Below are 18,609 nucleotides of genomic sequence, written 5' to 3'. Positions count from 1 at the left end.
ATTGACGGCAAATAAGGGAGGTATTTCCTGGTGAAACTTTCTAAATGTAGCCTGTATCCTTGACCACGGAATTCACCATAAATTCTGATTACAAGGGAAATATTCTAAAATATTCATCATATCAAAACATTTTTAGAAAAAACAGTCATGTCTTTAAATTAAGTAGATGCTCTTTTAAATCGTACAAGATGTTTTATCTTTACTTGTTAAGCAAATGTAAACTAGGCAGTAGAGTTTAGTGGAAGGGGAAAATATTAGGAGTCAGAAGCTCTCCATTCTAGTCTCAGCCCTGCTACCTGCTTATGATGTGACCTTGAACAAATCACTTAACTCCTGGAGGCTTCAGGTTTCTATTTTATAAAATGGAGTTGATAATATTAAACTTTCTCCCTAACACTAGTGGTGGGGAAAATCAAAAGAAATAATGTGTCTATGAAACTATGAAATGTGATATAAATAAGTTGTCCTTATCATGAGACTTATATCTCTATTCTTTTTTCAGTACAAGTACAAGGAAGGCTACCGCAAACAGCTTGGCCACCACATTGGGGCCCAAAATGTTAAGGATGACACCAAGATGATGTGGTCCATCCACATGGCCAAGATCCAGAGTGACCGGCAGTACAAGAAGGACTTTGAGAAGTGGAAGACCAAGTTCAATAGCCCAGTGGACATGCTGGGAGTGGTGCTGGCCAAGAAGTCCCAGATCCTTGTAAGCGACGTAGACTATAAGAAACCCCTTCATGAATGGACCTGTCTGCCTGATCAGAATGATGTCATTCAGGCTCGGAAGGCCTATGACCTTCAGAGTGATGTAAGTGGGTTTAATATTCTTTAGCAAGGTTTCAAGAAGGGGTTCTAACTTTTGTGCTGTGGAATCTTTTGCCAGCCTGGTGAAACCTATGGATAACTTCTCAGGACAGCGTCATGAGATGCATAAAATTACACACACACACACACACACACACACACACACACACACAGGTTTCAAAAGAAACCGATTACATCGAAATATGGTTATCAAAATATTATACTAAGCAAGGGGAGGGATAAATTAGGAGTTTGGAACTAACAGATACACACTACTGTACATAAAATAGATAAACAGCAAGGACCTACTGTATAGCACAGGGAACTATATTCATATCGTAATAACCTATAATGGAAAAGAATCTGAAAAAGAATATATATATATAACTGAATTATATATAACTGAATCACTGCTGTATACCTGAAACTAACACAATATTGTAAATCAACTATACTTCAATAAAAAAATAATAAAAAATTAAAAATAAATTAAAAATAAATAAAATTAGATTATCAGGAGAAAAAAATTAAACTAAATATGTGATGCTTTTTTATTGAAGTGTAGTTGATGTACAATATTATGTCACAGGTGCACGATATAGTGATTCACAATTTTTAAAGGTTATACTCCACGTATAGTTATTATAAAATATTGGCTTTATTCCCTGCATTGTACAATATACCCTTGTAGCTAATTTTATACATAATCATTTGTACCTCTTAATCCCCTCCTCCTATCTTTCCCCTCCCCCCTTCCCTCTCCCCACTGGTAACCACTAGTTCTCTATATCTGGGAGTCTCCTTCTTTTTTGTTATATTCACTAGTTTATTGTTTTTTTAGATTCCACATGTAAGTAATATCATACAGTATTTGTCTTTCCCTGTCTGTCTTATTTCAGTTAGCATAATACCTCCAAGTCCATCCCAATTGTTGCAAATGGCAAAATTTCATTCTCTTTTATGGCTGAGTAGTATCCCGTTATGTATATATATAAACGTCTTCTTTATCCATTCATCTCTCGATGGACACTTAGGTTGCTTCTATATATCTTGGCAATTATAGTAATACTGATATGAACTTTGGGGTACTTGTATCTTTTCAAATTTGTGTTTTTGTTTTTTTCGGATGTATACCCAGAAGTGGAATTACTGAGTCATAGGTACTCCTATTTTTAGGTCTTTTGTTTGTTTAATTTTTTTTTTTTTATACAACAGGTTCTTATTAGTCATCCATTTTATACACATCAGTGTGTACATGTCAATCCCAATCGCCCAATTCATCACACACACCCCCACCCCCCACCACTTTCTCCCATTGGTGTCCATACGTTTGTTCTCTACATCTGTGTCTCAGTTTCTGCCCTGCAAACCAGTTCATCTGTACCATTTTTCTAGGTTCCACATATATGCATTAATATACGATATTTATTTTTCTCTTTCTGACTTAACTTCACTCTGTATGACAGTCTCTAGATCCATCCACATCTCAACAAATGACCCAATTTCGTTCCTTTTTATGGCTGAGTAATATTCCATTGTATATATATATACCACATCTTCTTTATCCATTCGTTTGTCGATGGGCATTTAGGTTGCTTCCATGACCTGGCTATTGTAAATAGTGCTGCAATGAACATTGGGGTGCATGTGTCTTTTTGAATTATGGTTTTCTCAGTGTATATGCCCAGTAATGGGATTCCTGGGTCATGTGGTAGTTCCATTTTTAGTTTTTTAAGGAACCTCCATACTGTTCTCCATAGTGGCTGTATCAATTTACATTCCCACCAACAGTGCAAGAGGGTTCCCTTTTCTCCGCACCCTCTCCAGCATTTGTTGTTTGTAGATATTCTGATGACGCCCATTCTAACTGGTGTGAGGTGGTACCTCATTGTAGTTTTGATTTGCATTTCTCTAATAATTAGTGATGTTGAGCAGCTTTTCATGTGCTTCTTGGCCATCTGTATGTCTTCTTTGGAGAAATGTCTATTTAGGTCTGCCCATTTTTGTATGGAGACACAAAAGAACCCGAATAGCCAAAGCAGTCTTGCGGGAAAAAAATGGAGCTGGAGGAATCAGACTCCCTGACTTCAGACTATATTACAAAGCTACAGTAATCAAGACAATATGGTACTGGCACAAAAACAGAAACATAAATCAATGGAACAAGATAGAAAGCCCAGAGATAAACCCACGCACCTATGGTCAACTAATCTGTGACAAAGGAGGCAAGGATATACAATGGAGAAAAGACAGTCTCTTCAATAAGTGGTGCTGGGAAAACTGGACAGCTACATGTAAAAGAATGAAATTAGTACACTCCCTAACACCATACACAAAAATAAACTCAAAATGGATTAGAGACCTAAATGTAAGACCAGACACTATAAAACTCTTAGTGGGAAACATAGGAAGAACACTCTTTGACATAAATCATAGCAAGATCCTTTTTGATCCACCTCTTAGAGTAATGGAAATAAAAACAAAAATAAACAAATGGGACCTAATGAAACTTCAAAGCTTTTGCACAGCAAGGGAAGCCATAAACAAGACGAGAAGACAACCCTCAGAATGGGAGAAAGCATTTGCAAATGAATCAATGGACAAAGGATTAATCTCCAAAATATATAAACAGCTCATGCAGCTCAATATTAAAAAAACAAACAACCCAATATATTTTTAGTTTTTTGAGAAACCTTCATACTGTTTTCCACAGTGGCTGCACCAATTTACATTCCCCCCAACAGTGTGGTAATATATATGCTTTTTATTAACACATTAAATAAAAAGATCTAGCAGTGGGTGTAAAACTAGCTTAATTTCAAAGAAGTGATGAACATAAATATGCAAGATGTCTGCAACAACTGTAATAAAATATGAAAATATTTATGACTTCTATTGCTGATAAAATTCCATGTAGTGTTAATACTACCATAATCTGTTGCTTACAGTTATAGCTAAAAGAAATGCTATGTTTTAGTTAGAGGTTAATGAAAATAAAGATGTTTTTTCTATCTAAGTTCATTGATGCCAGGTTAAGAAATCCTGATTTAATGCAACCGGATTTTCCAAATGAATTTATTGCATTATCATTTTTCTGACTACTTAACTTATAGAAAATATCTATTATAGCTTGTGGAAGGAAATATAAGAATGAGTTATATATATCAAGACAATTTTTCTAAGAAGCTGAAAACAGTGTCTCCTTAGAAATACGTTAAGTATTTTTGTTGTCAGCCAGTAGATTGTCCTTGGGACTCAAATACTACCTTACTGGTATAGTAGCTCCTTGTTTTTTGATCAGGCTCTGACAAGTAGTCACTTTTGGAAGAATGATAAAAGTGGTGGCATTGTAAAAAAGAGTTTCCCAAAAAGCCATAAAAACAAAAAGAATTGTTACTCTTACTTATGAGAAAAATTCTCCTTCAGCCAATTTATTTAAGTTCAAAGAAGAAACATGAAAGCAGGATAAAATATCTTTTTTTTTTTTTACTTGAACTGCAACACAAGAAGAGGGACTGAGGATAAGTAAGAATAAAAATATATATACTCTTTGGCTTAGAAACATGAGTATAGAATCATCTGAAAAAAGATCCCTTTTTGTTGTCCCGAGAAAACACGTGGATTCAGCATGTGGAAGTGTTCATCCTTTCTTTTGGTGCACAATGGCTGTGAAGGCCCCTGCCCAACGAGATAGGAACAAACTATACTCTAACAGAGAATTATTCCCATACAAAGAGGTATAGGCAATCAAATCAGAAAATAAACACTTTGTATCAGGAGGCAGGCAGGAATTTCCTTAAAATGGTTTTTCATTGATGAAGTCACATATTATTAGAGATTTCATAGGTCTTTAAAACAGCAAACATTGACTACCTTCAGGGACAAAGTGCTGGACTAGCCATTCTATACCAAAGTAAGGCAGTCCTGTGTCTTCCTCGAAATTTACACAAGATGCAGAATTATACACCATCTGTATACACCATGCTAAATCAAGATTAGACATCAGGCTGTGGAGGTAATTTCTGCACATATTTGACATTGTTTCATTTTCAGGCTATTTACAAGGCTGATCTTGAGTGGCTGAGAGGCATTGGGTGGGTGCCCATTGGCTCTGTGGAGGTCGAGAATGTGAAGAGAGCAGGAGAAATCCTGAGTGACAGGAAGTACCGCCAGCCCGCAGACCAGCTCAAGTTCACATGCATTACAGACACCCCAGAGATTGTCCTGGCAAAGAATAATGCCCTGACTATGAGCAAGGTGAGTCTCCAGCTTTTGCCAGTTGCCTGTGTCATACCTTCCACAGACTGGGCTTATAAAGTGAGAAATGTCCTAGAGGATTTCCAGAGAAAGGAGAGGTGATGGGCCTAATTCTCATGCAGGCCTTCAACAGAGCATGTGCTTGAATCCTAGTTGGACCTGCATGCTTCTCTCAACCCTGTGTCCCCTCATTCTCTGGGTGGGTGAGGAAGTACAGCCTAGGACAATTTCTCTGCAGTAAGGCATACACTCTTCTGAGCAGTGACCCAGAGACATCCACAAATGCATTACTTTTCTCTGCACATTCTGCTTGGCAGAGCAGACTCAAGGCATCAGCATCTCTTTATCCATCCTGTAAAAAAATATACAGTCGTTTTGCATTTTGTTCAGAAGTCTTGGAAACACAGTGTGCATAGCAGTGCCAGTGCACAACTCAAATTACTTGCTTCCAAAACCATAGGTGGTAGAAATCCCACTTTGGAAAGTGAGATGTTATTGCTGCTTTCATTTTTATTGTACAAGATCGATGATCACTTTTTCCCTCCAGAGTGCTGGCAATCTGTTTATTTATACTCGGCTAATTTCTTTATCCAACAGGTAGGCCCTTAATATGCACAGCTGAGATTGAATTGAACTTTTCTGAATTCTCCCACACCTGCCTGAATGTCTTCCAAATATCTGGGTAGTGAGAATGAGGGCTCAGTGCAGAATATGAAATTGACTCTCAGATAGCAAACTCCAACGTCTGGGGTATTAAAACTCCAGAAACTCTATTCTGTACCACACTCATCAACAGCAGTGATAATAACAATAGGAAACATAAAATTTGTTGAGTGCCTACTATGACTCAAGCACTTTACATATGTTACAGTTAATCTCGAAAAAATACTCAATAAAGTAATACACCAATTTCACCCCAACTTAAAAAAAAAGAGGTAAGTATAAAGTTTAAAAAAATACTTAATGAGAAAGATATGATTATCCCCCTCCAAAAAATGAGGCATGTGAGGCTTTATGTACCTTTCTCAAGATCACACAGCTTGGACATCGGGGAGTTGGGTTTGACCTTGGGATTGATTCTGAAGTCTAGGGATTTCTACTATATCATAGTTCTATAGCCAAGCTCCATCCTTGAAGGTTCTGTGAGTAAGCTTGAGAGTCACTGGATGAAAAGAATCAATAATTGAGATGATGTTGCTTTACATTGGCTATGAAACGATTATATGTCTGTTTAAATATTGCCATGATTTACTCTCCCCATACCCTTTTGCTTCCCTCACCTCCACATAAGTTTTCAAAGGCTATTTTACAGTTAAATGAGTTAAATTTTATAATAACTGCAATGTATTGGCTTTAACAAAGAGTTTTACCTCACCTCCCCCATAGCATTTATATACAGAAGCCTGGGATACTGACAAAACCTCCATCCACGTGATGCCGGACACCCCAGAAATCAAGCTGGCCAAGAGCAATTCTGCCAATATAAGCCAAGTAAGAGATTTCCTGATTGTTAAGTCAGCCTTTAGTCTAGGAGTAATTAAAATACTTTTTCTATCTTACCACCTTCCTTACTGGAAGTGGCCTGTTAACTTTCTATAACTCTTTTCTTTTTCTGTTGTGTATTATCCTCCACCTAGAAACTTTACACCAAGGGATGGGATGAATCAAAGATGAAGGACTATGATCTGAGAGCTGATGCTATTCCCATCAAGAGTGCCAAGGCCTCGAGAGACATTGCCAGTGACGTAAGCGCTCTCTGTCTAACCCCCTTGGTCTCACCTTGCTGAACAACCACAGTGCAGCTGGTAGTCCACAGTTTGTAACTGCTTCCTCATATAAGTCATGCTTCTTACCTTCCAAGACCTTTCCCTTTGTTGTCTCAGAGAAGAAAAACACATTTTGAAAACACATTTTAAAATTGTAGTTAGAGTTGTTGCAGGAAAAGTTTTCAGCAGTGAAGATATATGATTACACTACTGTTACGTTTATGACAGCATAAAACAGTTTAAAATTGTTCAGAGATGTCAAAATATTCAAAATATGAAATTCTTATCCATTTGCTTGTGGGTTTTCATGTTGTCTAACTGTCAGCATGCATATGGTTTTAAAACTGGGCTTTTAAACATATATTTCTTATGTTTTAGTACAAATACAAAGAAGCATATGAGAAACAGAAAGGCCACCACATTGGAGCCCAGAGCATTGAAGATGACCCCAAGATTATGTGTGCCATACATGCAGGGAAGATTCAAAGTGAAAGAGAGTATAAGAAGGATTTCCAGAAGTGGAAGACCAAGTTCAGTAGCCCAGTGGACATGTTAGGCATCTTGCTGGCCAAGAAATGTCAGATTCTGGTCAGTAACATTGATTATCGAAATTACCTGCATCACTGGACGTGCTTACCTGATCAAAACGACATTATCCAAGCAAGGAAGGCCTATGAATTACAGAGTGATGTACGTAACATGATCTTTGGGAAAGGAGGAGTGGGAGGACATAGATTTGTTAATTGTACAGACAGTGCCTATGTGGACAGACCCATGGGTTGCTCACTGCACAACCTCGGGGAGCCATTCACATTGTTAAAACAAAACCCATATTTAGGAGTTATGTTATGGGAATCAAAGAACATAGATGAAGAACCCTACTTAGGTCATGTCCTCCCTGGCTTAGATTCCAGACTATTTTCTTCATGTCCTTTGTACTGTCTGGCAATGAAAATATATTTCAAATAAGCGTAAATTATCTGAACATTTAAAAAATAACTGCCACTATTGTACTATATCCAAAACACTAAACAGAGTTTCATCCTATTACAGGATGAAAATGAAATGAGATTTGACACAATATCTTTAAATTGTTTTTCAGTTATATAATTTTTTGAAATATCAAATAATTACCATGAAATTTAGCATTATTACCATTTTATCCTTATTCATGGCTAGCATAAAAAATTATGCTTTTACAAATTACTCTGTCATGGATATTGAAACCCCTGATTCATGTAACATCTCAGGTCCTGCTTTTTTGGAAACACCATCTCCTGTGCTTATCAGCCCCTCAACCCCGTGAACTTACTTTCCAATTAAGGGATGCTATGTCTAGCACTTGGAACAATATTTCTGTCTAATGTCTCTGTAGAATGTGTACAAAGCAGACCTGGATTGGCTGCGTGGCATTGGCTGGATGCCAGAAGGCTCAGTAGAAATGACCAGGGTGAAGGGTGCTCAAGACCTGCTGAATGAAAGGCTCTACAGGACACGCCCAGAAGCCTTGAAATTCACTTCCATTGTCGACACGCCAGAGGTTGTCCTGGCAAAAGCCAATTCTCTGCAAATGAGTGAGGTAAGAACCATCCTACCGCCAGGCTCTCCTTTAGCAGGACTCTCGTCTCAGAAGATGCCACCCAAACGGAGCATCTGTGGATGAAACAGAGAAAGTAGATTGTTTCTCTTCCAAGACTTAAAGTGCTTGGAGCAACTCTAAGAATCTCTTAGTTTAGTTTAGTGAAGGCACATGCTAAGTAGAACTCTGACAAATGCCAAGGCGCCTTTCCCCTACCTCACACACAGACCTGGAAGCACTAAAGTGAAAAATGTCACTCCATTACAACTCAGGAAAGCAAATACTTATTACAAAACCTGTGGCATAATGCTACATGTTAAATGGTAGAACACTGTATTAGTCAGGGTTCTCCAGAGAAACAGAGCTAATAAGAGGTATGAGAGAGAGATTTTTTTAATGGAATTGACTCACATGATTGTAGAGGCTGGCAAGTCCAAAGTTTGCAGGGTCGGCCAGCAGCCTCAAGACCCAGGCAGGAGTTGCAGTTCAAGCCCAAGGTAGTCTGCTGGCAGAATTACTCTCGCTCAGGGGCGGTCAGTCTTTTTTCTCTTAAGGCCTTCATCTGACTGAACAAGCCCCCACATCACAGAGGGTAATCTGCTTTACCCAGAGTCTACTGGTATAAATGTTAATCTGATCTAAAAAATACCTTCACAGAAACATGTAGAATAATGTTTGACCAAATACCTGGGTATGCTGGCCTAGCCAAGCTGACACAAAAAACTAACCACTGCAAACCTATAACAACGTTTTCCCGGGTTAAATAGTTGCTAAGGCTTAATGTTTAGATATCCATCTCTATTGCTGTATTAAAATAATATTTTCCTTCTCTCCACAGAAACTATATCAAGAAGCCTGGAATAAAGATAAAAGCAACATAAACATTCCTTCTGACATGCCAGTCATACTGCAAGCCCAAATCAATGCCATGCACATCAGCAATGTAAGAGGCATAAATATGAAGTGTAAATGTCTTTATGGGACAATATCTGTCAGCTTATGGGGTGTGTTATAATGGACAAATTACCTGCCTTAGAAATGTTGACAGCTTTGGGTGCTAGATACTTCCTCTTTGGCTACCATTCCCAATGCAGTATGAATGGAAATTCTCTTTCAAACATTAGTTTCGATACATATCTGGGCCCCTGCACTGCAAGAGGTGGGATACCTGAATCTCACTGGTGTCCTTCTTTCAACCTTGGAATCATTGTCCTATATCCAACGTCCACAGCTCAGTTTCATTGTATATTAATTGAGAGGAATGAAATCCCTAGTAAAGTGCCTCTTACACAAGTAAGTATAAGAGATAACAGTCTCTATTGTCTTGATAGGTTCTTGGTTGATCCAGAACTTTCTTGTTTGACATTTCAAGGCCATAAGAAAAGTCAGACTTTTAATTATATGCAAAGTGTAGGATAGGTATGATATCTATGTCACATCCCTTTAGCAGGGACCTTTGAAAAGTCAAAGGGCAACATTGGGAAAAAATCTTATCAAGTCTTATATAGTTACTTGATGAAGGTTCTCTAGGTTCACAGTTGATTCTTAGTTCCCATTACTGTATAATGGGATATTTTCACATTGTACTATATTGTGGTGAATGCAAATAATTCAAATATTAGTAGATTTAGATGTTTAGCTTTAAAATTGTAGTCACAAGTACCCTGCACTCCACAAAGTAAATAGGCAATAACCAAAAGAAGGACTCAGAAGCGACTGTTTTTTCTTATGCCGCCTTCATTTACATTGTGCTTTGTGATTCATATCATGACTCCTTTGAATATGTCTACTGATTTTCAATTCTTGTAAGCAAACCTGTGTTTTCCCTCAATAGAAACTCTACCAGAAAGACTGGGATGAGGCCAAGCAGAAAGGCTATGACTTGAGAGCAGATGCCATTGAAATCAAGCATGCCAAAGCCTCCAGAGAAATTGCCAGTGAGGTACAGCTCCTTCTGTTTCCTTGTGGATTTTCTTCTCTATACAACAAATAGAATATTTTTCAAGAATTTTGATTTGGTTTGATTTTTTTTTAATTCTATGCAAACAATTGCATTTGCCTTGTGCTAAAGACTTTATTTTAAAATATTAAAATGGGATGAAAAACACTGAGGTAAGCATAGGTGAAGGATATGTGTAAATACCTTCTAAGCTGTTTCTAAGTAGAAGTAAAATATCATGAAGATCTATACCAAATTCTGGGGAAAAATTCAAGAACCAATACAATGTGATTTTATCCCACAGATCTTTGGGACATTCTCCATAAATATAAATCACAGATGAAAGTTTGATACAAGACTTAAGACTGAGATCACATTTTATATACAAGATTTTATGCTGGAGGTGTATGTATACTCCTCTGAGTAACCCTTTGAAGTTCATTTAACAGTAGTTTTAAAACGTACCAGCAGTCAAAATAATTATTCTACCAAGGCCCCCCAGCTCCAAATCTTTAAGCTACCTTTGTTCCTTTTCTTCAAATTCTCCTCTAGTTTTTGTCTTAGTATCCAGCTGTCTCTTCCTTCTTACTTCTCATTTTTATCTCTGAAAAGGCATAGCCAATCCATAGTATCTGCATTATTCCCAGCTCTCTCTCTCTCCCGTTTCTCCAAACTTTCCCATGTTATCCAAATATAAGAAAGAAACAGAAATGATCTTACTCTTGTCCTAAGACACTGAGAACAAGTGTGGAATAGGTGGAAACTCTTATCCACAGGCCTTTTGTTGTCATCTGCTGATTCAAACCAACAGCCTTGTCTTCCATTCCTGAAGCATGCTCCTTTCATGTCTGTCTCCAAAACCACACATATGACTTTTTCCTACCTGAAGTACCTTCAGTACCCTTGATACTGACCTTCCACTTGCCAGGCAACCTTAGGGACAATGATTATCCCCATTGTGCCTTACTTTTCCCATTTGAAATATGTGATAATACTAATATCCACATCATAGAGATGTTCTGAGGATTAAATGAGGTTATAATTGCCACGATTCAACTATTTTTAACCAAAAAATTCAGCAATTTCATATGAATCAACCTAATACATTTGAAGCATTCATAATAGTGTCTGACATATAGTGATTGCTAGTAAATGTTAGCTATTATTTTTTTATTACTCTTGTTCACCATACTATTTCCCTCCTGATTTGTTCGTGTCCTCTGTGAAACTATCTAAAATAGCCCTAATTTCCTTAAAGAGAACTAAAATATATAATGACTACCAATTTGAGCCAATTTACATTGAGGCTAAAAAAATATTCCAAAACCATTTAATGAAAAGTCCTCTTCATACATTATGTCCATATGTCTTTTTATCTTATTTTTTACAACTTTAGTACAAATACAAAGAAGGTTACCGTAAGCAACTGGGCCACCACGTGGGTTTCCGCAGCCTACAAGATGACCCCAAATTGGTATGGTCTATACATGCTGCCAAGATCCAGAGTGACAGAGAATACAAGAAAGCTTATGAGAAGTCTAAAGGAATCTACAATACACCGTTGGACATGATGTCCATTGTTCAGGCCAAGAAATGCCAGGTCCTGGTTAGCGACATTGATTATCGCAATTATCTGCACCAGTGGACGTGTCTGCCAGACCAGAATGATGTGATCCAGGCGAAGAAAGCCTACGAACTGCAGAGCGATGTGCGTATCCTGTCTCCAGACTCTTGGGGAGATGTGTGTCTATGTGTTTAATCACAGAATATTCCTTAAGGATGTAATTTAAACAGTAATCTTAATAGAATCTAACATATTCTGTATTTTTCTGCAGAGTTTTCCTGAATATTTTCTATCTTATAGAGGATTCCTTCTTATAAGACTTTACTCATCAGATGAAAATCACTCTCTTATTCTATGTAACTAAGTAGAAAATTTCAATCCCAGTTGTCCTGATCCATTACATTTGCATGATCAGGTATCTAAATGTCAGAAACAGATGTAAGCATAAAAAAATGTTGGATTTCAAGTTTATCTGGCACACATAGGAAAAATGTGTGTGTATATATATATATTTAAATAATATGTTTAGAGAGAGAGAAAGAGGAGAGGTGTACATAGATATAAGTATGTATTTTGCTTTTTATTATACATGCTTCTAAGAAACTTTTTCTCCCAGATTCCTACAGAAATTATCCCCAGTGGCACATAAAAGGCAGATTTCAAGTAGTGAGCACAGAAGCTCAACCTTACATAAAAACAAAATTATGTGCCATTGTGGTCTGTCATTCCACAAGTGCTAGTTGTTAGCCCTGCTCCAGTTCCTGTAGGATACTCTGAACTTCTCCCAGAGATGTGTGCCAGAGATGTAACACTCAAATATTAACATCTAATATTGATCCTTGAGTTTCATGGGACTGGCCACCCAGCTGGTTTAAGTAGAGGTTGTGTGTGGTTTGCTGGCATCATGCTCTAGTAGGCAAATTGACTCTTCTGTACTCTGTGGTCCTCTCCTTCTTGTAGAACGTGTACAAATCAGACCTGGAATGGCTGAAGGGTATTGGATGGTTGCCAGAGGGTTCCGTGGAAGCGATGAGAGTAAAGAATGCCCAGAATCTCCTGAATGAAAGGTTGTATCGCACAAGGCCTGAGGCCCTCAAATTCACCAGCATTGTTGATACCCCTGAAGTTATTCTGGCAAAGATCAATGCTGTACAGATCAGTGAGGTAAGTCAATTGATGCTATGTTCAGACACATTGAAGAACTCTCAATAAAAATTATAATTGTGAACTTTAAACTGCTAACACCAGGATTAGAATCTTGAACATTCATGTATGCAGATAGAATTTCATATAGCCCATCAATTAACGGCATCAACATTTCATTTGTTTAGATAATTCTTTGGTCAATATAAGTATGGTAGGCATCTTCATATTCTATATTCTCTGAAGTACACCTTGAACACATTTTGTAGACCTTGCCTGTAATACAGGTCCACCAGTTAATACAATGATCACAAAACCGCCACCTTTTTACTGCTATTCAACGGTGAAATAAGTTGAAAGGTCCAGGGGCAGCCCCAATATTAGACATTATGACAGTTATTTAGGCCAAGAAAGCCAGGACTTGATTTGCAATGTGGATTATCATAATCACCTGCAATGAGAGCTTACCTGCCAGATAATTGCATGTGAATAAATAGAAGAGGATCTATTTACTATCATGTTTCTGACTCGTTTTACATTTATATTATAGCAAACATGAATGTATTCTTCTTGCTGAAGTCACTTTTGGCACCTTCTAAATAAAAACACAGATAAAAAAAAATGTGATCTCCATTTACATCTGAACACATCCAAAGAAAACCTTTAATTGTACCTGTAATTTTATTCATGTGGTAATTGGCTTATTTACTCATCACCAATCCTTTGTTTTTCATTTTTACCAGCCACTGTATCGTGACGCCTGGGACAAAGAGAAGGCAAATGTGAATGTACCGGCTGACACTCCATTGATGCTGCAGTCCAAGATGAACACCATGCACATCAGCAACGTAAGGCCCTGCACATCCACTTGCTTCACACAGTGTTCTCTGCCTCACCAAACCTCTCATCAAAATGCTCCAGAGAGCATTTAGCAAAAGGCATTTCCCTAATATTCCTTTTACTTCTATTCTTTAATGATAAGTGTCATTTGTGTGTGCTTGCACACCTACGTATGTGTTTATAATATAGAGATGTGTGTCCTTATCTTTTTTGGAAGGAAAAATGCAGTGGTTTATGCCAAACACACAACATCAAAACATATATATGCATGTATAGTAATACTTAGTTCTCTTTTTAGTGGCCTATCATTGATTTTTCCCTTTAAAAGCCAAACAATATGTATAATTTTTCTCATTTTCACATGATTTACTATCTTTTAAATTCCCTTCTTTAAAAAAAAGTTAGTGGAAAAGAACTTTACTACATGTCATTAAAAATGTACTGGAGCTTAAGTTCAGTATGAAACCAGTCTATTTTATAAATCTTAAGGGGAGATTAATTTTTCATCGTAACTGTTAACATATTCTTGAACACATCAGTAATGCTGACTCAGTAGCTTCCTCTTCATATTGACTGTGGCACTGCAATCTCCATTTGCAGAAACAGTATCAGCAAGCTTGGGAAGATGTCAAGATAACGGGTTATGACCTGAGAGCAGATGCCATCGGGATCCAGCATGCCAAGGCTTCCAGAGATATTGCCAGTGATGTGAGAGCTCCTCCTTGCCCAGCGTTAACAAACACTAATTCATAGACACTCAGAGAGTTAATACTGTACTAATATTTAATTTAATTCCCCAGGAATTATATCTAATGGAATGAAGGGCATTGTTACTAGTGTCGTGCTTTAAAATCCCCAATTCAAGAACAACTTTGACAACAATTTGATGACCCACTTAACTTCTCTGCTTGGTTCTGCTCTCCGTATGTTTAAGCACAGATTTTTATTTTCTTTTCAATATCTTCTCAATATCAGTTAATGCATGAACACTTACAGAGATCCAGTGGGTACAAAGAACTCTACTGTTTGTTGAAGTGCAGCATACATAGGTGGTTCCTGTGATAATTTTATGCAGTACATGGACAAGCATTTTTAAAATAGTTACGTTGGTTTTGATGTGTGCTAGAAAAATACTGATTTTTTTTCCCATTTAAATAGGAGTATAAATTTTAAAATAAAAATATTAAATAAGTTTAAACTTTAAAATATATTTATTTAGACAAAGAATCAAGTTGACAAAGTAAAGTATGAAGTACAGGTGGTGCTTTGTAGCAAAACATGTGAGAATGGCAAACAGTGACTGAAGTCTGGGAAACAGTGGGCAACACTATATTGGAATCCAGACGCACCATTGTTGCCTTTGAGGTGTTCACAACGTTTTCATGCTTACAGAAGACAAACCAATGTATCAAGAAGTATAAAACTTATAGTATGAATTCAAAGAAAAGCAGTGCCCCAAAAAGGGTAATGTGAGGGAGATGGAGTTATTTGAGTAGGCTGTCTAGAAAAAGTGAGTTTGGAGAAACAATTCTTCTTTCTTCTGTTCACATCCACCAGTATCTATACAAAACTGCTTACGAGAAACAGAAGGGTCATTACATTGGGTGTCGCAATGCCAAGGAAGACCCTAAACTGGTCTGGGCAGCAAGTGTGTTGAAGATGCAGAATGACAGGCTGTACAAAAAGGCCTACAATGACCACAAGGCTAAGATCACCATCCCGGCAGACATGGTGTCCATCAATGCTGCCAAAGAAGGCCAGGCGTTAGCAAGCGATGTGGACTATCGCCACTACCTACACCAGTGGTCTTGCTTTCCTGACCAGAACGATGTGATCCAAGCCAGGAAAGCCTATGACCTGCAGAGTGATGTAAGTTGTTGCTTGTGGTGCCTGAGGGGTGAGCTATTGCCCAGGAAGACAGCCTTCCACAGCTTTGCCCGGTCACTCCTGCCAGTGCTGAGGAAAATGCAATTCTCCCTGCCTGAGCACTTACTTCCCTTTAGTACTTTACCAAGTTTATTAATCACAAGCCTTAATGCTGGGCTTATTCAGAGGGTTTTCATCTTCATTGCTACTGGTGCTACCAGAATTTTTCTATAGGTTTGTTCATGTGTGCACTGTCTGTAGTTTATTAAACATAGGCATCTTCGTGGTTCTTCAATTGAATGATAGGGGCTGTCTTCCTTGAAATTAATTTGAAAGGTTAGCAGCACACTCCAAACTCACTAGGTTCCCTGAACTTGGTATTCTTCACAGCACTGTTTTATTAATTTACCTAAAGTATTTTTAGATTTACTTATCTTTTTGCAGATTTAATCTTTTGAAAATGATGACTTCCATCAGGATGTTTGTTTCTTGTACAGAATTAATACCTTCTTTTAATTATCTGAACATGGTTGCCTTAAGCTTCAGGAGATGTTTTCTCATAATGAATGAGTTTGTTATAGAAAAGTATATCCATCATTTGAAACGAATTCCCAACCAGTGGATTTAGTACCCTTTCTAGATAAATTCAGTCTCCTCATTATCCTGAACCACGTTAGTATATTAAGGAATGCATATCAATGAAGTTCTTAAAGAATGAGGAAGGGAAACTTCAAAACCTGTATGTAATCCTCTTCAAGAATCCCTTCTCCCAAATTTTGGGTACCCACAATACTTTACACACTAAAACATATAACATTCTTCATTAAGGTAGAAATTTCCCTACATTTTCACTCCTCTTACTCTTTATTTTAGTTTGATATTTGTATCCTATTAAACAGTTATTAAAATACCATTTCTGAAGAACACAGTGGGTTATTTTATGAAATTAATAGTTGGTGTTTCACACAGAGCAATTATATCTGGTTAACCACTTAACATATACCTGACCAAACAGGTTTAGACAGCCAAGAAAATGCAAATTCCAATTCAAAGAGAAGTGCTATCTTGGAAAAAGAAAACTCAGTTGAGATCAAAATTGTGGAAGTAAGGATTACATTCTTAATTATCCCTTTAAAAGTAATTATTAAACACACCATGTGCCAGGTCTTGTGCTAAGCCCTAAAGTTACAATGGGGAATAAAGAAGAACAAGACAAACTTCCTGACTTTAGGGAGTTCACACTGATGAAAAGGAACAGATGTTAACTAGAGAATATCCATAAAAATGGGATGGCTGAGGAAGAATGATCATGGCACTATGAAAAATGAGGTGGGGAAAGCTTCTCTGGGAAAGCGCTGATTTAGGAGTAAGAAGGGAGAGCATGAGTTTGTTCCATGAGGAGGACACAGGGTGCATTCCTGCAGAATGACCAATGTATGCAAAAGGGGTGGTATGCAAACCACAAACTGAAAGGCCAGTGTGGTCAGAACACATGGGTAAAAGGGAAGCACGTATAAAATGAGGCTGGAAGAATAGGTAGGGACTGATGCTAGACCATCATCACCTTCTAATCTATGTTAAGATTTTGATCTTTATCCTGAGACCAGTGAGAAACCATAGGTTGGGGGTATGTTGTGACATCAAATCTGAATGGTGAATTTTGTAAAGATCATTCTGGCTGTTGTGTGGAGAACTTGCTGGAGAGCCTATTATTATTGCTTTAAAAGTCCACCTTGGCTAGTGTGATGATTACCAAAATATTCAAAAATCTTCCACACATCCCCTAAGCAAAGCACTCCTTCTGCATCCTTCTGCTTTCTAGACTATGCATAGGCACCCCAACACAGAGCCCCTGCCACGGAAAACAAAGTAGGACAAAACACTGCTATGCATATGAGGAATTATTTTTGTCAGGCCCATGCTCGGCTTTATCATTGTTTGCGGAAGAGAAAATGCAACATGAAAAACTGCTTCCTTACTTTACCACGATTTAAAAAAAAACAAAACCCTGCCTCTCCTAACTTTGTTTTCTTAAACAGGCCATCTATAAGGCTGACTTGGAGTGGCTGCGTGGCATCGGCTGGGTGCCCGAAGGGTCTCCCGAAGTACTGAGAGTGAAAAATGCCCAGCATATCCTACAAGACAGTGTCTATCGGACACCTGTGGTGAAACTCAAGTACACAAGTATCGTTGACACACCTGAAGTTGTTCTTGCTAAATCAAATGCTGAAAATATTAGTATTGTAAGTCACATTTTTCTTCTATATTAAAATTAAGTTCATGTTATAGAAAATGATAATTAACCTGGTAATCCATTTGTAAGATAATAATATTGATGATAGCAAAGATTTTAATAAGTAATATTGATACAGTTGTTTTGTTATTGCTTACTAATTTTAAACCAAAACTCGAAGTATGAATAAAAGGTATTAATACAGATTTCATATCAAATTTGAGTAACTTATGTGAAAAGATTCTGGAAACTTTTACCTTAGTATGAAAAGATTTTGGATCAGAAAAATCGAAAGTTGTGCACTACAACTAGCAAAATGACAAATTGTGAAGTAATTTTGTTATCATTGGTTCTTTCCATAGCCAAAGTACAGAGAAGCTTGGGACGTGGATAAAACTTCGATCCACATAATGCCAGATACTCCAGAAATTAATCTCGCTAGAGCCAACACTCTTAATATGAGCAATGTAAGTACTGCAACAGCCTCCCTTTTTGTTTGGAAAGTCACCCGATTGGTATGAAGATATCACTAGGGAACTCTTCATAGCCAGGGAAGAGAAGATTGAGTGGGCAAGGAGGCCCTTGACCAGGAGTGAGGAGAGGGGCAGACCC

The 18,609-nt window shown here is 37.6% G+C and overlaps 1 protein-coding gene across 1 annotated transcript in view; it reads left to right on the top strand.

Moving 5' to 3' along the window:
- The window catches only part of NEB (nebulin), a 225,939-nt gene that overhangs the window by 126,917 nt on the left and 80,413 nt on the right, over positions 1-18,609 (top strand). The window contains exons 66-72 of the mRNA XM_065880211.1: positions 503-814; positions 4,864-5,067; positions 6,454-6,558; positions 6,705-6,812; positions 7,212-7,523; positions 17,804-18,007; positions 18,360-18,464. Coding sequence (XP_065736283.1) covers positions 503-814; positions 4,864-5,067; positions 6,454-6,558; positions 6,705-6,812; positions 7,212-7,523; positions 17,804-18,007; positions 18,360-18,464 — 1,350 coding nt within the window. The remainder of the gene's footprint in view (positions 1-502; positions 815-4,863; positions 5,068-6,453; positions 6,559-6,704; positions 6,813-7,211; positions 7,524-17,803; positions 18,008-18,359; positions 18,465-18,609) is intronic.

The sequence above is a fragment of the Phocoena phocoena genome, chromosome 7 (genome assembly GCF_963924675.1).
Source record: "Phocoena phocoena chromosome 7, mPhoPho1.1, whole genome shotgun sequence".
Classification (NCBI taxonomy): Eukaryota; Metazoa; Chordata; class Mammalia; order Artiodactyla; family Phocoenidae; genus Phocoena; species Phocoena phocoena.
The sequence above is the reverse complement of the archived record's forward strand: the minus strand, read 5'-3'. Positions and strand labels throughout refer to the sequence as shown.